The following is a 20,945-nucleotide window of genomic DNA, read 5'->3' as shown; positions in this document are numbered from 1 at the left end:
CTTGTGTTTGTATTTTAACTTGTTTTGTTTATCTTTGCAGAATGAACACAGAGAATAGGAGTTCCTTGCCCACTGTTCTGTCCTGTTTAGGATGTCTTAGGACATCCAGGGAATACATACACTGAACCCATCCTGAGTTATTTTCTGTTGTATAGATCAGTGGTGGGACTTTTCAGAACAAGGGCCACATCAAAAATTCAGTCTATCAACTCCAAATAATTAGTATTTAAAATAGACAAAGTAAAAGGTTTTAAAGAAAAATCACTCTCCCATGCACATGCACACTTGTAGGAAGAAAACAAAATGTTCACGGTATTATTTGGCATTACTTGGTAACTTTCTTTCAAATTTACTAACATTGGTGGACTGCATGTAACCTGCAAGTTATAATTTCCCTCTAGATGCCATCAACCCCTGAGATGAGGTACTGAAGGAGTGAGGGTAAGTAAACATTTGGTAGTGGAAGGAATGCTAACTTAATCAGTGGGTGAAATAAATGAGTAACTAATGAGATTGTGAGTAAATGGGCCAGATACATGAGGTTGCTAATTACGTTGTCCTGGTGTGATTGTTTATTCATGTAATTACGAGTGTGTGGTTTGGGTTTTGGATTTGGGTTTATGTGTGTGTGTTTGGTGTTACGAGCGTGTGATTCAGTTGTTGAATTTAGGTTCGTGTGTGTGCATGTGTGTGTGTTTGGAGGTGAGATGGTGAGGTAGCTGCACAGGGCTAGTCAGTGAGGAAAGGAGCCTTGAATTCCTCACACTACCTCCTCACCTCTCGCCCTACAAGCTGTACTTGTGCCAGAACTTGTACGTGAATTAAACACAAAGGAGGAAGAATAGTGTTTTCCTGTGGCTGGGGAACCTAAGAGAAAAAATAAGGAGTGGCCTGCCTATACGCACACACAGAGTCCAGTCTCACTCAGGGAAGTGGGTCCATGTTGTGGAGCCTTGGGAAGGCCGACGGCGCAACAATTTGGTGTCAGGAGTGGGATTCGTTAGTGTGACATATTGGCTGGCCTGGAAGAACAAAGGCACAGGAAAACACTATTCTTCCTCCTTTGTGTTTAATTCATGTACAAGTTCTGGCACAGGTACAGCTTGTAGGGCGAGAGGTGAGGAGGTAGTGTGAGGACTTCAAGCTCCTGTCCTCACTGACTAGCCCTGTGCAGCTACCTCACCATCTCACCTCCAAACACACACACACGAACCTGAATTCAATACCTGAACCACACGCTCGTAACACCAAACACACACACACACACACAAACACGAATCCAAAACCCAAACCACACACTCGTAAGTACATGATTAGGTTGACTATGTAAGGTGATTTATTAAGATAGGCAAAGTAATTAGACTGATCAGGTAGTGATTAGGTTGGCCAGGCAGGATTAGGTTGAACAGATGATTAGAATGCAGGTGAGATATGAATAAGCTGACCAGGCAGGGAGTTTTTTGCCAATTGGTGTGTGGTTAAGTTTGCTATGGTGAGAATTAAAAATGTTTTAGAGGTTGTTTGTATGAATGTTTGGTTGGTGTGTCTATGATGGCCATATATTATCCTCTTTAGCTTGTTCATTATAGCAAGCATCAATTGGCTTGTTAACTACTATTCATTATTACATTATTGTTGATTTAAATGTGTTTTCATGCATTATATTTACTTCTTGCAATGATATATAATGTTACAGTGTTGTATGCACATACATAGGGCTGGACCAAGGATGTGTTTATGTATTCCTTGCTGCATTGAGAGCTGACAACCATATTTCTCTCCCTCCAATCATGAAGTTACCCCTGCCCTCTCAAGTTTCCTCTTTCCCTCCCCCTCCCAAATTCTCTCCTTCCATCCCCGTCCAAATTTTTTTCCTCCTCTTCCTTGCTCAATTTCTCTCCTTCCCTTTTCCTTCCAAGTTTCCTCTTTCTGTTCTCTTCCTAAGTTTCCTCCTTCCCTCCCCCTCCTGAGTCCTCTCCTTTCCTCCTTTTCCTGAGTTCTCTCCTTTTCTCCCTTCCAACATTCTTTCCTTCCCTCTCCCTTTTCCAAGTTTCTTCCTCCTCTCCCTTGCTCAAGTTTCCTCCTTTGCTCTTCCTCTCCTAAGTTTCCTCCTTCTCTCACCCTCTCTCAAGTTCCCTTCTCAAGTTCCCTTCTTTCCTCCTCTTTCAAGTTCCCCCCTTTCCTTCTTTTCCCCCTCTCACATTCTCTCTTTCCCTCCCCCCTCCAAAGTTTCTTCCTCCTCTCCCTCGTTCAAGTTCTCTCCTCTTCTCATCTCTCAAGTTCTCTCCTCTCCTTACTCATGTTCCCTCTCTCCCTCCCTCCCCCTCCTCACTCACTTAAGGCAACACAAGGCTCAACAAGCATTATTTCTGCCTTCAGGTGTGACTCAAGGATTCTCTATACAAGTAAGAGCATTCCTAGTGGATTAAGAAGAGTTTGGGCAAGAAGAAGAGTGCAAGAAGCTTCATTCATCTGTACTGTTTCTTTTTGTTCATTGTTTCATTATTATCCAGATCAGTACATATTTATGACACGACCTTGTTTCCCTGCGAATCCTGACTAAGCATGATAGTTTGTCTCAAGGAACCATACGGTCTTGTACAGAATAAAGAGGGGAAAGGAATTACAAACATTGATCTTCTTCCTGCACTGAGGAGTCACTTGTCATTATGATGAGTGGTGTACATAAGCTCATCAGTTTTCATACTACGGACTTGTAAGGAATAAGAGACAATTCATTTCTTCAATATTTTTCTTATTTATTACAAAGCTCATATATTTTTTTCTATCTATAATTAATGTAACAAATCAGGACAATTTAAACACTCGAGCTGTCCCATCATCTGAGACTGTGAGGAGAGCTGAGCCATCACTGAAAAGCAAAATAGCATAAATGTTCATTTCCATAACTAAAGTAAATATAAAAATGCATATTTTTTGTACATGAAATAAGAAACTGTTATATTAATTTTTAGAATATTTTTCACACAAGCAATTTCTTCCTAAACACTTATGGAAACAATAAAATACAAATACCTACAATGATTTATACATCAGTGAAGCTTTGGAAGGTGATGTGAAATGGATGAAGTGTTCCAAACGACATGCAAGAGGAATTACAAGAGCAGCTGAGCACATGTGGAGCTGAGAAACAGATTTGAAATGTAAAACCCCTTGATGGGATGGGAACTAGTAGAATATGCTGTCTGTTTTATGGAAAAGATGAGAATAACTGGATGAAGCATGTACAAATGGAAGGCAGACCAGTGACAGCAGCATATTGCATTCACAACATAAAGAGCAGAAAACCCTTGACTGTGCTGCTTCACAAGTATCCTTGCAAGGACTGACTCACACCCACCTAGGGAAAATCTTTAAAAAAGCTAGCAGGTCGAGATTGACAGTACTGATACAAGCCAATTACATCAAAAGGTACGTATTTATCCAATGAAATTTAGATAAAAAAGGAGAAAGCTAAAAAATGGAAAAAATGACATGGAGATGGATTATATGAACAATATTAAAGTACAGAATCTGTGGAAGTGTTGATAAGTATTGAACTGATTACAAATTAAGCATTTAACTTCAAACATTTGTATTTAGTAAGTACACAATACTTACTTGCTGACAGAGAGATAAAGAATGCTCTCACTGTGTCCTGTAAACTTGGAGAGAGGTTCCCCAGAGCGCACATCATAGCTACGCACTACACCGTCTAGCCCGGCACTGAACAGCACTGGCTCTTGAGGATGCCAAGCAAGGTGTGAAGTGCCACAGCCTTGGCTCAGTGTGTGTCGAACGGTCTATATAAAGAAATGTATCAGCAATTCATGGCATTAAAACTGGATACAATGAAATTTTTTTTACTAATTTACAAAGTATTATGTAATAAATGAGTTTTCATAAATGGAAGCACTTTATTTAGTCAATTTGTCATCATACTTTCAAGGATAGATTAATATGGTACCTTTGAAGAAACATCCCACAGAGTTACGTAGCCAGCCAACGTGGCAGTGACAGCAATGTTAGGTATTTGGGGACAGAAGGAGACAGCTTCCACAGTGTTATCTATATCAGCATCAGCTCCCTCTTCTGTCGTCTGTGATATTTCACAGTTCAGATTTCCAACAAGCTGTACAAAAAAAAATTCAAACAATAAAAATACCAATATATATCTCTAGCATTATGAATTCACTTTTGAAATCAATAAACTGATTAGCTATATAGACATTTAATAAATGACACTTTCAAATTGATGAGATCGAAGTACAGCAAGCTATGAATGGATACATGAAGAGCAAACTCATTGGTGATGGAAAGAAAGCAAACAATAAAGACCATCCTTCAAGGCAAACTTAATGGAATGGCACATTGGTTAAGCCCTTAAGTCAATGATGTCAAATGGGAATCACAGCATAACTCTTCACATATCCCACAAGGACATCCAGGCATCAAAGCTGATGTTCTAAATTGTGCAGTGTTTTTTTATCTCGTGTACAGTACAAGGCTTTCGGAATAAAAATCATATGGTATCCTATGGCTTTCTAATGAACCTATGTATACTTAATAGATGAGTGTTAACAAGGATTCAACTGAGTAATATATCAATTAATGAATCAATATTTGCATAGGATGATAATGACCACAGTAATCCCAGATAACAGGGATTAATGCTGTGGCTATATCAACAGCTGATACTCAGTGTTGGTTGGGCCAAGCTATTTGAGTTTCACCTGCTGTCACCTTACATCACTGTTATCCATCATGAATGGAATGCTGGATGTGGTATTTCCCCCACTGCCTACAAGAACCTTCATAGATGTCTAGAGAATTAACTCTAAAAGAAAAAAAAGAGCATTACATCTCTTGAGGCCTCCACCCAATCCTGCCATCCTAAGAACTTGAATTATTCCCACAAATGGAATAAAATAAAGTTGAGTTCAACTCTGTGCTATGCACTGCATGCACAGGAACCCAGCTACTTTTAAAATGCAAATCAGTCTTAATAGTCAATCTCCTTCACCATTTTTGGAAAAAGAAAAATGGACAAGATGGCTGATCTCTAGCCCAGTATCACTCTTACTGACAGAGTAGAAAGAGAAAAATAAAAAGATGGCATATGATCCGGATCTCAAACTTCCTAAAGCTTCATACCAAGAATTTAGGAATTACTTTCTAGTCCTTTAAGATTCTCACAATCTTCAGTTTGAGAACCACTGCTCTAAACTATTTAATGATACCTTCAGACACAAGTTTATAGATACTGTGCACAATGGGGCATTTATTATTATACTTTATGAACTCCTCTTCTAACCTTTCCATTATTAGTGTTGAACAGTTTTGCTTTGCCATTTGTAGCTCCAAGAATAACTAGAGAATCATCCTTCTGTACTGTCATGTTGATAACTGGAGACACATCCTCTGAGTCATCAGTCAGTTGATGCAACATCTGTCCACTCTTGAGGTCAAATACTCGAACACTGCCATCCTCATAGCCTGCCACAGCTCGTTTTCCTGGGGTGGAAGACAAACAAGCAATAAGCTGACATGTATATTAGATTCTTGTTGATGAAAAATATCTGATCCAGTGCTCTCCTAACCGAGACAAATTATCCCACGGTATTAAAACAATTTTGAAACGATAATGGATATGTGATAAGAAAAGTAAGAAATTCTGGAAATCAAATGGTTAGTGTTTACTATTAGTTCTTGTCAGCTACCTATGAAATGACTACATGTGGTAGTACACTCAATATACTTTATATTGATAAAGTTTTTTGTTGTGGGACCTGCATTGATGCTTTTGAAAATCACATTTCACCAAAAACAGAGTTAGATTAGCCAAGAGTATTTTGAAACATATAATTGAGGACTCAGTCATTCAGAAATCCTGACCATGTGTCCAGTGTGTGTCACCCACTGCCTGGTCCAATGATTGATCTGTCTCCAAAAGAGGATTGCTGTGGTAGGTGGTTACTTCATTCTAAGAAACTTCAGTCCATTCCCTTACATTTTTCTCTCTCTCTCTCTCTCTCTCTCTGTTCTTCCACATCACAGGAGGTCTCTCTTTCTTTACCATCCACAACATTGCCCACTATCATTTCATTCCTCTTATCCCAACTAATCTACTCTCAATATCCTTGTTGGATCTGCTTAATGAATAATACATTTCAGCTCACCATCATGAAGGAAAGCACCACAGAGGGAAGGTGAGCCGTAGCTTGGAAAGGTGCGTGTGTTCCCATGAGGCACCAGCCACATCCACATCTCCCCATCAGCCGTGCCCGCCAGCAACACGTGGGATGCATGGTGCCAATTCAACCACTGACAGCAGGTAAATATTTCTATACAAGCAGAATGAAGATAATTTCCACTGTCCTTGAATTTTCTTTTCTCTCATTCATCCTTGTCACTCTTGTTTTTTCTTTCCTTATATATTGCAAAATTTAGGTACAGTACTTTAACTTTGGTTTCTTGTTTTTTCATTACAATACATATGCTAATATGGAAACGCTGTCAGAAAGCAATGCTCATCCCAAAAATGACAAAGCATATATAACTGAAGAAAGATGTTCATGATGATGATGATGATGATGATAACAACAACTTACCCCCAGCTCTCCCACTTCAAACTCCCACACTTTGTTAGAGGAGGCCACTTCCCACACTTGGATGTAGCCAGCATAGTCACCAGTTGCCAGTAATGTTCCATCATGACTGAAGCACACATATATCACACTATCCTAAGAAACAAGTTCAAGAAAAACAAGATTATTACATTCTTATCTTCCCAGAAGACCAGGGAGCAACATGAACTGAATAAATAAATCATAAATAGCTCCAATATCATAGGTTGGTTTATCAGCAATCATGAAAGCTGGCACAGTCATATTTCAAGAGCTGCAGGCAGTGGAACCAGGCAGTGACTTCAAGAAACAGTTACCTTATGGCCAGTGCAAGTGAAAAGGATGTCTCCATCACTGACTTTCCACACATAGGCGAAGTCATCCTCCCCACCAGTAGCAGCCACACTGCCACTGGGTGAGATGGAACACGTGAACACAGAACCTGAGCAAAAGTTAAAGTTTTTATTAATGTTATAAATCAGTCTATTATTGATTGTAACTAACAGCTTACCATGAAATCAACTGCTTCGTTGTTTAAAACAGAGATGGGGAATCTTTGTCCTGTCAAAGGCCAATTGAATATTCTTAACACAGGTCACAAGAAAAAAAAAAATAAATAAAATAAAATAAAAAAAAATAAATAAAAAATAACCTGCCGCCCGGTGGAATACTCCAGGAGAGGTACTTACGGGGATGTAGGCAGTGCTGCAGACTGAGTGATTCCCCGTGTCCTCTCTTCCCGGTTCCCTTTGTGGTCTCATTTATACAATTGAGCAGCTGCAGCCTGCCCTCTAAAGACAACTTCTACTACTTCCTACACTACACTACAACACCTTACACTTTTACACTCTCTTCAAATCAAAATTTAATAATGGCTTCACCACGCCCTGCCTCGGAGTCCCCTCTGGGAGGGGACCATAAATGTCCCCAGGTCGGACTGCCCTCTGCTGTCGACCTTGGGTGTCTTGACACTTCATCTAATACTTTCACTATCAATTTCTGCAACATTCGTGGCCTTCGTTCTAATTTTCAATCTGTGGAACACCACCTCTCCTCTACTAAACCTCATCTTCTCTTCCTAACTGAAACACAGTTGTCTGTGACTACTGACAGCAGCCCCTTTTCTGTTCCCTCCTACTTGCTCTATCCTCATTTTCAATCCAAAGCTGGATGTTGCGCATACGTGCGTAACGACACCACTTGCTCTCGTGCCCACAATCTTGAATCTTCAGAATTTTCTACCATCTGGCTAAGACTTCAATGTCACTCTCTAACTAAATTCATCTGTGCTGTATACCTCTCACCTAATTCCTCTGACTATGTAAAATTCTTTGACTATTTGACTTCCAAGGTGGAGCACATCTTATCTCACTTTCCTTTGCTGAGATCTCCATTTTAGGGATTTCAATGTTCACCACCAGCTTTGGCTTTCATCTTCTTTCACTGACCAACCTGGTGAACAAACCTTCAACTTTGCTATCCTTCATGACCTAGAGCAGCTAGTGCAGTTCCCTACCCGTATTCCTGACCGCCTTGGAGACACGCCCAACATTCTTGATCTTTTCCTAACCTCCAACCCTTCTGCTTACTCTGTTAAACTTTCCTCTCCGTTGGGCTCCTCCGACCACAATCTAATTTCCGTTACCTGTTCTATCACTCCAGTGCAGCCTCAGGACCCGCCTAAGCGGAGGTGCTTCTGGCATTTTAACTCTGCTAAGTGGGAGGAACTAAGGCAGTACTATTCTGATTTCCTTGGGATGATTATTGTTTTCATGTCAGAGATCCTTCTCTTTGTGCCGAGCGCATAACAGAGGTGATTATCTCTGGCATGGAGCTATACATTCCTCATACTTTCTCTAACCCTAAAGCTAAAAAGCCTTGGTTTAACTCTGCTTGTTCTCGTGCTGTCAATGATAGAGAGGCGGCTCACAAACGGTTCCGTAGCCATCCAACTGCTGAAACTCATGCCCTATATATTTCTGCCCGTAATCATGCCAAATCTATTCTCCAACTTACTAAAACTCTTTCATCAATAGAAAATGTCAAAGTCTTTCCAATTCTAACTCCTCTCGAGATTTCTGGCATCTAGCCAATAATATCTCTAACAACTTTACTTCTTCGTCTTTCCCTCCTTTACTTCATCCAGATGGCTCTACAGCTGTCTCTTCTTTTTCTAAAGCTGAACTCTTCGCTCAAACCTTTGCTACCAACTCAACTTTGGATGATTCTGGGCATATTCCTCCTACTCCTCCACCCTCTGACTACTTCATCCCTAAAATTAAAATTCTTTATAAAGACGTTTTCCTGGCCCTCTCTGGCCTTGATTCTCGGAAGGCTTACGGTCCGGATGGAGTCCCTCCTGTTGTTCTCAAAACTGTGCTTCCGAACTCGCTCACTGCCTGGTCAAACTCTTTCATCTGTGTCTCTACTTCTATTTATCCTTCTTGCTGGAAGTTTGCTCACATTCAACCTGTCCCTAAAAAGGTGACCACTCCAATCCTTCTAACTACCGCCCTATAGCTTTGATTTCCTGCCTTTCTAAAGCCTTTGAGTCTATCCTTAATAGGAAGATAATGAGGCATCTATCAGCTCACAACCTTCTCTCTGATTGCCAGTATGGTTTCCGTAAAGGCAGATCTACTGGTGATCTTCTTACTTTCCTAACTGAATCTTGGTCATCCTCTTTAGGGACTTCGGTGAAACCTTTGCTGTCGGCCTTGACATATCGAAAGCCTTCGATAGAGTCTGGCACAAATCTTTAATTTCTAAACTACCCTCCTACGGATTCTATCCTTCTCTCTGTACCTTCATCTCCAGTTTCCTTTCCGATCGTTCTATTGCTGCTGTAGTAGACGGTCACTGTTCTTCCCTAAAACTATCAACAGTGGTGTTCCACAGGGTTCTGTCCTATCACCCACTCTCTTTCTATTATTCATCAATGATCTCCTAAATCTGACTCAATGCCCTATCCACTCCTATGCTGATGATACCACCTGCATTATTCAACAGCGTTCAACAGACGCCCAACCCAACAACAATTAAATGACTCAAGGCGAGATGCTATAGGACGCCTAACTTCTGATCTTTCACTTGTTTCTGATTGGGGCAGAGAAAACCTGGTTTTGTTCAATGCCTCAAAACTCAATTTCTACAACTATCTACTCGACATAACCTTCCAGACAACTATCCTCTCTTCTTCAATAACACTCAACTTCCCTCTCCTCTACATTAAACACACTCGGTCTATCCTTCACTAAAAATCTAAACTGGAAATTTCACATCTCTACTCTTGCTAAATCAGCTTCCAAGAAGTTAGGTGTCCTGTGGCGTCTTCGTCCATTTTTCTCTCCTCCCAGCTGCTTGCTCTGTACAAGGGCCTTATCCGCCCGTGTATGGAGTATGGCTCTCATGTCTGGGGATCCACACACAGCTTTACTAAACAAGGTGGAATCTAAAGCTTTTCGTCTTATCAACTCTTCTCCTCTAACTGACTGTCTTGATTCTTTAAGTCACCGCCGCAATGTTGCATCTTTATCTGTCTTCTACCGCTGTTTTCATGCTGTCTGCTCTTCTGAACTTGCTAACTGCATGCCTTCCCCTCCTGCGGCCTCGCTGCACAAGACTCTCTACTTCTTCTCATCCCTATTCTGTCCATCTTCCTAATGCAAGAGTTAACCAGTATCTTCACTCCTTCATTCCCTACACTGGTAAACTCTGGAACTCTCTACCTGTGTCTGTATTTCCACCTGCCTATGACTTAAACTCTTTCAAAAGAGGAGTGTCAAGACACCTCTTACGTTAACTGGACCCTCCTTTTAGATTTTTTGTTTTTCTTTCTCCTACTTTCCTCTTAACAGGGCCTGGCAACCAGCGGGATTTTTTTTTTCCAACACTTTGTTTTCCGCCACGTTCATGTTTCCTTCACTTTTGAATCCCCATTCCACTCAGTGTGAAGGGTGATGTTGCAGATTATCAACAAGCTTCTTGATTCTTGGTTTTGTTTCACTTAAAGCACACCGTAGGTCATGCTTCACTTCAAGTCTGTTGCGATATTTCGTTTTAATGTGGAGTAGTTGAGAGAATGCAGCCTCGCAGGAATAAGTTGATGAAAATGGTAGGAGGTGGCGAAAAGCTAAGTCACATAAGTTTGGGTATGAAGCTGCCATTGATGACCAAAATACTGTGAGAGATTCAGTTTCAAACTTCATCTTAGCTCCTGAATCCTCCTGAAGTGTCAACAGCTCAGTTTGGCCATCATCATTGTCATCAGGAATGCATGTCACTGCAGCAGTGAAGGGGGCCCTTACTAGCCGAGAAGTTAGGCTTTGGATATCTGGGAAGTATCTTTTAAACTCCCCTTCCAAGGCCTCAAGATGTTGGGTAATCAAGTTCTGCGTAGCAGCATCACACTTCTCTACAATTTCTGACACTGTCTCCAGCATTGCCAAGTTTCCCATTCCAACTTTGCGCCTCCAATTCTCCATCTTACGAATGAAAGCTTTGATTTTGTCCACAAAATCGATTATCAAGCTTCCTTTCCCTTGGAGTTCCAGGTTCAGTGTGTTCAACTGTCTAAATATGTCAACAAGATAGGCTAGCCGTATTTCGAAGCTATCTGCAGACCATGCTGACAGCAAATCTTGCTTGTTCTGTATTCTGAGAAAGAGGCTGATCTCTTCTCTGAGCTCAAATACACGTTGAACTACATTTCCTTTTGATAGCCAGCGAACTGCTGTATGAAATAGGAGGGTCTCATGAGCTGCATCCATATCTTGGCAGAGTCTCTTGAAAAGGCGTGTGTTAAGAGCACTACCTTTACAAAGTTAACTGTCTTTATAATTGTATTCAGAGTGTCCTGTAATTCTGAGGGTAGCGTTTTTGATGCAAGAGCTTGCCTGTGGATCATGCAGTGAAGAGGATAGCATTTGGTGCTTTTGTATAACTCTTGTAACAAAACCTGACTGAGAACCCAACATGGCTGGAGCCCCGTCTGTGCATATCCCACAAAGATTGCCCCAGTCAAGACCTTCAGATTCAAAGAATTCTGTAAGTTTCTGCATTACATCTTCACCTTTTGTAGATTGTTCAAGAGGCTCACAAAACAAGAATTCCTCCTTCAGATCCTCATCATGAACATACCTTACAAAAGCCAGGAGTTGTGAGCAGGACTGGACGTCAGTGGACTCATCGAGTTGAATACTGAATAATCCAGCTCTTTTGATTTCCTGTATCACCTGCTCTCTGATGTCATCAGATATTTGGGAGATTCGGCGTTGCACTGTATTATTTGAGAGTGAAATAGCATTCAGCTTTTCAGCACTTTTCTCACCCAAAACAAGCTTTACCATTGTTTTGGCACATGGCAAAATTAATTCCTCCCCAATTGTGTGAGGCTTCTTTTCTTTGCTATTTCAAGGGCTACAAGAAATGATGCCTCCACTACGGCAGCATTTTGTTGATGAAAGGAACCACTGGCATCAAGTCGCTGTCTCTTCATGTTCAATTCTTGTCGACTAAAGAAGGAACGATCTTTGCCAACATGTTGAGGATGCTTGGTTTCCAGATGTAATCTAAGCTTACTGGGCCTTAGTGATTCAGCTGTGAGTATTTTGTGACAAATCACACACTGAGGCTTCACTACACCTTTATCAGTGATGCTTGTAAATCCAAAATCCAGGTAGTTGTCATCATAGTTGCGTTTCTTATTAGAAGCCATCACTGTACCTGCAATGCACAAACAAAAAACTGCTATTTCTAACACCGCAAACATATGTCATCACCCATGATTAGAATAATAAAATGATAAATATGAGGTAGAAAGGAAGTTAGATTTAACGTTACAAAAAAGTTATAGAATGTGCATAAATACAGCAGATATTATTTACCTTCTTAATATACTTCATGATGCAGGGCTTACTTACCATTAAAGTGGTATTGATGTTGGCTTAAGTTCATATAATACTGAAGTATTCACAGGTGGGAGGAAACTGATTATATGGGGAGGCACACACGGTGATCAATGTTGTAACTGTGAATGTCTGGTTAACTGAATAATATGAACATCCTTGCTGATACGTAAGATTCAAGACCAGGTTATCATACAGAATACACAGCTTAGGAAGCCTTAGATTAGAATTATGTTGAGTTAAAATTATCTTGCTTCCCTAATACATCCCCATGTCTTGTTTTATGTCAAGAACACAGAATCAGATAAAAAGAAAAAAAGGGACGTATTACCCATGTGTCTGGCAGCAAGGCATTGCACAAACCTGTACTGAACCTGTAAGTTCCCTCCACTGGCTACCTACCCGCTAAACTCCTTTGGTTTTATTTATGCATAGCCTCAGATTATGGCCCCCTACATTCTGCTATATGGCCCCCCAGGGGGCCATGGCCCCCAGTTTGGGAACCACTGCTATAACAGAACATCATACATATTGTATTACAATGAGTTCTAGTATATTCACAAATAGAGATTATGATGCAATAACTTTTGGAATCTCTTGAAAAATACCTCAGACAGAGTAAAAATATAGATAAAAATTAAACAGAGACACCAGCACAAATATTTACTTAGGGAGGTTTATTAATATGAAGTGATGTCATTACACGTCATGTTTATGTACTGTAATATGTTCTTCCTTCTTAGGTAGATTTATCAATATGAAATGATGTCATTATAAGTCATGTTTATATAATATGCTCTTCCTTTTGATAAGTCGATGTTTAAGCAATGGACTTGTTACAACTGCTGACCTCAGTGGCTTCATATGAATGCAATTTGCTTTCCAAGCAAATATCAGTGTTTAATAACCTGAGTGCTCAAGGTCATACCTTCATGCTTTGAGAAAACTGTGGTTGCCATGTCAACAATTGTTTCCTCTTCCTCCATATCCTCCTCTTCAGTCATTTCTTCTAGGTTGACCTCATTCAGATCAATGACCTGATCACAAAGAAACAAATAAGATATAGACAATACATGTACACGTACAGCAAGGAGTGCACATGATAATACCATGACAAAAAGTTGCCACTTTCCCAGTATGCATATGCTGTCTGAAGGATTCCTAGCCAACTAGTGTATTATGACCTATACCAGTGGTCTTCAACTTTTTTTAATGTCGTCCACCCCTAGCGGTGATTAAGTAGAAATATGTTTCATATCTCATTTCTATGACTATGTAATATGTAGTATGTACTTTAAGAAATATAAGAGAGAGAGAAAGAGAGTCTCTTGTATATTATACAGACACGTGCAGGTGAGGATCTCGTCCACCCAGTAGTCCACCCCTAGACAGCTGTCCACCCCCTCACTTAATCTCGTCCACTATAAGGTGGACTGTCCACCCAGGTTGAATAGCACTGACCTATACCAACAAACAACAACAAAAATAATTCAGAAGGAAAAGTATTCATACAAAATCAAATAAATAAAATTTGGCACCTTTTCACCCATTGATGGCACTATGAAAAGGAGGTGAATGTGAGAACACAGCTTTCAAGTAACTGTGGCATTTTTAAGATATTTAGGAGTAAATGCTTTCCATCCCATCCCAGTCAAGTATAGCCACTCTTTCCTCTTCCAAACACACCACCCTTTCGTGTGAAGCTCATCCCACTGTCCATCTGTCTCCTCATGGTCGTCTCTTTAGCTATAGATTTCTTTCATCCATTCAATCAACTATCTTCACCACACTCTTTCCTCTTCCTCTCTACATATCCAGACCACAGTAGTACTCTCTGGAAGCTTCAGTCAGCTAACCCTTTTCCATTACCATTACCTCACACTCCTCATTTTTTCAACCCACACTTATTACTTATTACTTGCACACTACGTACATCATTAAAAAAAATCTTAGTTCCATTAACTAAAGCTGTTTATTCCTACCTGTTCTATACTTAGTATCTTGACTCCATACAATTAAGTCTTTCATGCAACTGTCTTTCTATTCATTCCAAGCAACTTATCACTATATATCCTGTTCATGATCCTCCATACTTTTCTTTTCCCATTCATGCTAAATCTCACCTCCATCTTTTTCTCCATCCAAAAATGAAGGATAGTTGAAAAGATACTTTTCAAATAAGTACACTTATGTGGTAACAAATAATGTAAAGGAGTACATGTGAAATGTTTCACAATTTTTTAAGCTGGGACTAACTCACCTCTTGTATTTCTCCCAAGTCAATGTTTTCATCGTCTTCATTGTCATCAGAAGGACCTGGGGACATTGGAGGTGTGTTGGTCTTCATGTTGTTGCTCTGGCAATCTGAGAAAAAGAGTAGGTAACTTGAAGATCATCCAGCAAGTGAGGTAAGTCATTCTGATGCAATTTCTCAGAACAATGTTGGTCTTGGAATTTAAAAAAATAAATAAAAGAAATAAATGAAAACAATAATAATAGAAGAAATACATCAGTTAAAAATAAAATGCAGGTGATGGTAATAAATAGAATATATTACACTAAGAAAAAAAAAAAAAAAATCATTCTCAGCTCTCATTTAAACGTCTTTTCCTCAGGTTGATGAAAAGATACCAGACAGAATTCAGGCTGCAGAATATCATGCACTCTACTGGATATCAATAACTTGATCTTTCTTTCTCAAAACATTCTACACCTAACTAGATCCAACCTAAAGCAAAACTTATTCTATGAGGTTCCTGGGTGGCTGGGTCATGTCTCGCAGTCTCAAATGCCAGTTTGCAGTGCTACTACATCAAGCAAGGTTGCTAACTGTTCTTGAATCTTGTTATTGCTGCTAACATCCTAATCTACCAAAATCTAGCCATACTGTAACTGCACCACGTGGAAGGTGGGGTGTCTTCCCTCTTTCCCTTTCGGCTTCTCGGGTCGCTGGGACTTACTCCTTGCCTTGGTTTGCTTGCAGACTTTCTCCAGGTGCCCCAGACGGTTACAAGCAGTGCACGTAAACTGCCTGGCTGGGCACTTGGGCATCAAAGCGTAATGGCCAGTCTTCCCACAACCTCTGCACGTAACACCTGTTGCTGGGCAGCCCTTCGGGCCGTGGTCTCGCCTGCCGCAGCTGCTGCAGGAGGTAGGCGCCCGATGAGTGGGTGAAGGTTGGCGAGGGGGGACTCCATCAGTGTCCTTCTGCGGCTACAGGCTCTCCCATGACGGCATCGCAGCAGACCCTGACAAGGTTCGGGCCATCACTGAGTTTGCTACGCCTGCTACGTTGACCGATCTTAGGTCCTTCATGGGCCTTGTCAACCAGCTCGCCAGCTTCTCGCCCGACCTCGCTGCCACTGCTGCGCCTCTTTGCCCACTTTTGAGCCCCAAGAAGTCGTTTGTGTGGACGCCCGACCATGAGCAAGCCTTCCAACGTGTGAAGATGGCCTTGGCCAGCCCACCAGTCCTAGCTGCCTTTGACCCTGCTCTCCCTACGACTCTGCAGACCGATGCTTCCCGCCTGTATGGGCTGGGTTATGCCCTACTGCAGGACCACGGTGGTGGACAGCAGCGTCTCGTCCAGTGCGGCTCACGTTTCTTGACGGATACAGAGACCCGATATGCGACGATCGAGTTGGAGATGTTAGCTGTCGTATGGGCCATGGGGAAGACCAAGTTCTACCTCACAGGATTGCAACACTTTAACCTCGTCACCGATCATCGCCCTCTAGTTCCCATCCTAAACAGCTACTCCCTTGACGCTATAGAGAATCCACGTCTACAACGCCTCAAGGAGAAGATCGCCCGTACATCTTCACAGCTGTATGGCGCCCGGGCAAGGAGTTGTGTATCCCGGACGCTCTATCTCGCTCTCCTGTTGGCTACCCAACGCAGGCTGACGAAGTCCTTGGCACTGATACCGGCTTCCAAGTTAGAGTATCGCTACACTACGTGCGATGGAGTCTCTTGCTCCGTTGGTGCCTCCTGATGTTGCAGAAGCACCTCCTGGCAGTGACCTTGCCCTTGAGGAGCTTCGTAAGGTGGCAACCGAGGACCCCGAGTACGTCCAGCTCCTTCATTTTGTGAAGAACGGATTCCCTATGGACAGGTACGCCCTCCCCAACGTGCTCCGCCCGTACTGGAAGTTACGGAGGACCTCTACTGTGATGAGGATCTCGTCCTGTACGGTGCACGAGTGTTGGTGCCTACAGCTCTACGTCGCCGTGTCTTGGCCCGCCTGCACGACAGCCATCGTGGTGTCGAAGCCACCAAGCGCCGTGCTAGGCAGGCTGTGTTCTGGCCAGGCGTGGATGCAGACATTGCCAACACTGTTCGAGCATGTGAGCCGTGCCAGATTCTGCAGCCCAGTCAACAGCAAGAACCAAGACTCTGTGATGACAACCCAATTCGACCATTCGAGTCCATTTCTGCTGATTACTTCTCAGTTGCAGGAAGGCTTTCTTAGTCATTGCAGATCGTCTTTCCGGCTGGCCTGTCATCGTGTCCTGTGGCGCTGATACGACGTCTGCTGCCACCATTCGCCATTTCTGCCGCCTCTTCAGGGACCTGGGTGTTCCTGTACGCCTGTGCACGGACGGTGGCCCACAGTTCGCCAGCCGGGAGTTTTCTACGTTCCTCGAGCGCTGGGGAGTCCGTCACGACACATCGACTCCCCATTACCCACAGTCTAACGGCCATGCCGAGTCTGCAGTGAAGGCCGTGAAGCACTTCATCCAGAAGGTGGCACCGTCTGGCAATATAGACTGTGAGGCGTTCGACAGGGGTCTCCTGGAGCTTTGGAACACCCCCAACCAGACGGGTCGCTCTCCAGCTCAAGTCCTGTATGGTCGCCCTTTACGCTCTTGCGTCCCCGCACATGCCAGCGCCTTCCAGAAACGGTGGCAGGCCAGGGACGAGTTGCGACCGTCGAGCTGCTGCCCGTCTCCGTGATGCCACAAGTCGCTACGACGCTCACGCTCGGCCTCTTCCACCCCTGCAGCGAGGTGACGTGGTTCGGATCCAGGACCCGACTACGCAGCGGTGGGATAAGGTTGGCACCATCATGGGCGTTGGCAGGTCACGGGATTACCTGCTCAAGATGCCCAGTGGCCGAGTGTGGTGGAGGAACAGGCGCTTCCTCCGCCCTGCTCCACCCCTAAACGCTTCTTCTACGATGGAGGACGCCACTGCTCCCTTGGCGGCACCTGATACGGTGGTGCCCCGCAGGTCGCCACGACTCCAGGAGAAGGCGTCCGCAGCTGCAGTCGCTCGAGTCCCTGTGGACTTCTGAGCGCAGAAGGGAGGGGGGGAGATGTGGGTTATGTATTGTATTAATGCATATTACATGTATGTGGCAACACTGTGTATTTCTCTGCGCATTCAGGTAGCGCATGAGTTTGTGCTCCCGAGTCGCTACTGGCCGCGATTCCTACCCTTTGTAGCTCTAAGGACAAGTAAAGAATCTACGTGTACTGCGTGTATGTCTGCCCCTTACTTAGGCATACACGCCCTCCATTATACATCCCGCAACCAACAATACTAAACCTAACCTAACCAAACTACACTTATAAAATAAAGACAAAGAGAGCCACTAAATGTTACAAATTCATTATGGTGGCAATTCTTTTCATTGACTTGTTTACCAGTTTAGTTAGGTTAGGCTTTGTAAGTTTAGTTATGTTGGGATACTAGCAGCAATAGCACTTTGTGACCTTGCCAGACATGGTAACACTGCAAGGAAAATACTGGCAAGATATACATAAGAGAAAAGAATAAACCAAGACAATCTGGAAAATGAGATATAAAAAACACAGGAATCATAAGACCAGAGAAACCAGCCCAGTGAGAGCGCTAAGGCATATCCCACACCTACTACTGAACTGTACTCAGACCTGCCACATGCGGTTGTAGCAGCCGGGGACAACTGGTCAACACAAATGAAGTAAGATAACACTGCTACTTGAATTTCATCTGCCTATGGTAAAATGGTAAACCAAAACAGAAAATGTCAGTGAGATTGTGGAAGATCTCTAATAATACCCAATTGTTGAGTGATTGCAGAAACATCATACCAGGCAGAACTGTGACTTGGCTTGGGTGTTATACCTGAAGTTCATATCTGGATGACCTTTCCCTATGAGCCATGCTTGGGTAAATCAACAAGTAGAAAACTGAAAGGTCTTCCCAACCAATGCACCAGCTTAACAAGATCAATGAGCAACAAAACTTAGTCGATAAAGACAAAGGCTGGAAAGTGGACTGGGAGTTCGGAATCATAAGATCAGGGAAAACATTTGTTAAACTTATGGTTCAAAGAATATTTAAGAGGAGTTTAAAAGAAAATCTCTCATCTCAACAACTTAAGGGGGAAGATAATTCCAAGAAGTGGTGAAATTATCAGGCCAACAATGTTTCTGGCCCGCCATCATTGAACAGACTCTAATAACTTAGTGTCTCCAATATAGCCAGTGTTCTACACAACTGAGATGAGTTCAAGTAAAGAAAGTCATGAGTAGTATATATTGTCATCATGAAATCACGAGAATGCCACAGTATTGCTGTAAATAAATTGGAAGCCACAGCACAAATATAGTGAAATTTTAAGTGGGTGTCAATCATTGCCCCCAAATATTTGCCAAGGTTAGTAAATGGAACAGGATAATCTCCAATACAGTCCTGGTTATAAAAACTAATAAGAATGAGATAACTCCCAAAACCATGGGGCGCCACACACCACTGCAGTAACCCTCATGTTACAAATACTATATCAGTATGTACACATAATGCTCTTGTACCTTCCAACGGGACCTCAGATTCTGTCACAAGCAAGCCAAAAGCAAAACAATAGCACAATCATCACGTGACAGCCTACCAAAGGAGCTTGACTTGTGGTGGTAGTGATGTCTCGCCGTCGCCGCTGTGTTTACATCCCACACGTGTCACATCTCACAAGTCACAATAATAATGTGAGGAACAATGCCACATCTCTCCCCCCCGTCTCTCATTTTGCAATTTTACATCTCTTTTTACTTTTTTTCCCATTTTCAACACGAAACATTTTTCTGGCATTAATGAAAAAAAAAGCTCATTCGTTCCGTCGGCCCGTTAAAAAGCTGTCTGTCCGGTCTGTCATCATCATTGGTGTACAGGATGGCGGCGGCATTTAAGTGGGCGGTAAGCTGGCCGGCTCCTGTGGGTTTTATTACCGACAAGATTAATGAATTTATCGTGCTGTTTGAGTCTATATGTGTAGGTGTGGAGTTGAGGTGCACGTGTGAGGCTGTGGATGCAGGTGTCATTGTCTAAGTATTTCATGCTGACATGGGACGGGAATCGACCCACAGCGCCTGGTGTTCATCAGTAAGGTAAGCTCACCAGTCACCACAATCTACCCAGGTGACCTGCCTGCTACAACCACCTTAGAGGCTGTGAAACCACAGCCTACAGGATCATTAAATATCCAACAAGAACAAGAGCCTTGAATCTATTCCGTGTAGGTAAATTTTTAGACTTGCACCATAATTGTTTTTACTTTATATTAATTTCTTGACCAATGATGTTCAACGTCCTATTTAGATATTTGCAACTGATTCATAATTGTATGTACAAGTTCAACTGTCAAGCAGAGAATCTATCGAAGAGATTTTCTGTTATAAGGGCTATTATTAAGACAATTTGATTAAAATGTGGCAAACTATTCATGGTGAATTTTTTCATGATTTCTTCAGCCATTCAGCTCTCATTATTAATTGGGGTCATCAGCATAAGTTGGCTAATGTCCATACCAACTTAGACATTAAGAAACATTCCTTAGCTGTTCACAAACAGTGTACAAATTGAGACTACATGGGATATGGGGTAGGTTAGTTGATTGGATTAGTGAATGGCTTTCTGATAGGAAACAGAGAGTAGTATTAAATGGGGCAATGTCTGAGTGGAAGGAAGTGGTTAGTGGGGTACCCAAAGGATCAGTGCTAGGACCTCTTCTTTTCTTGGTGTACATTAACGATTTAGATATAGGAATTAGTAGCAAAGTATCAAAGTTTGCAGATGATACTAAGATAGCATGTGCAGTACAGGGTGAAAAGGACAATTACAGAATACAACGAGACCTGGACAGGCTGATAGCATGGGCAGACAGGTGGCAGATGGAGTTTAATTCTAAAAGTGTCAGGTTATGCATTTAGGTAAAGACAACACAAACTTTAACTATGAGATGGAGGGATGTTGGCTAGAGGCAGTAGAGGAAGGAAAGGATTTAGGAGTAGTGATAGACAGGACTATGAAATTTTCAAAGCAATGTTTAGAAGCAAGAAATAGGGCAAATAGGATCCTGGGTTTTATAAATAGAAATGTTAGTTATAAAAGTAAGGAAGTGGTGCGTAGCTTATATAATTCCTATGTTAGG

General features: G+C 42.2%; 1 protein-coding gene across 3 annotated transcripts; it reads right to left on the bottom strand.

Moving 5' to 3' along the window:
* Positions 1 to 2,742: 2,742 nt before the first annotated feature.
* Positions 2,743 to 19,519, bottom strand: LOC123504646 (angio-associated migratory cell protein-like). Of its 3 annotated transcripts, none has more exons than XM_045255368.1 (10): positions 19,410 to 19,519; positions 14,793 to 14,896; positions 13,461 to 13,569; positions 6,944 to 7,068; positions 6,612 to 6,743; positions 6,180 to 6,324; positions 5,315 to 5,514; positions 3,968 to 4,132; positions 3,622 to 3,803; positions 2,743 to 2,872 (listed from the first exon to the last, which is right to left on the bottom strand). In XM_045255368.1, exons 2-10 carry the CDS (start codon positions 14,877 to 14,879, stop codon positions 2,809 to 2,811), a joined length of 1,209 nt encoding a protein of 402 aa, XP_045111303.1. In that variant the 5' UTR covers positions 14,880 to 14,896; positions 19,410 to 19,519; the 3' UTR covers positions 2,743 to 2,808. The 3 variants fall into 3 exon arrangements, with proteins under 3 accessions (XP_045111303.1, XP_045111304.1, XP_045111305.1); XM_045255369.1 differs by having other exon boundaries at positions 19,333 to 19,454; XM_045255370.1 differs by lacking the exon at positions 19,410 to 19,519 and adding an exon at positions 17,628 to 17,815.
* Between the last annotated feature and the right edge of the window lie 1,426 nt (positions 19,520 to 20,945).

The sequence above is a fragment of the Portunus trituberculatus genome, chromosome 16 (assembly GCF_017591435.1).
Source record: "Portunus trituberculatus isolate SZX2019 chromosome 16, ASM1759143v1, whole genome shotgun sequence".
In the NCBI taxonomy this organism is placed as follows: domain Eukaryota; kingdom Metazoa; phylum Arthropoda; class Malacostraca; order Decapoda; family Portunidae; genus Portunus; species Portunus trituberculatus.
Note: the sequence above shows the minus strand (reverse complement) of the source record. Positions and strands in the feature narration are given on the sequence as shown.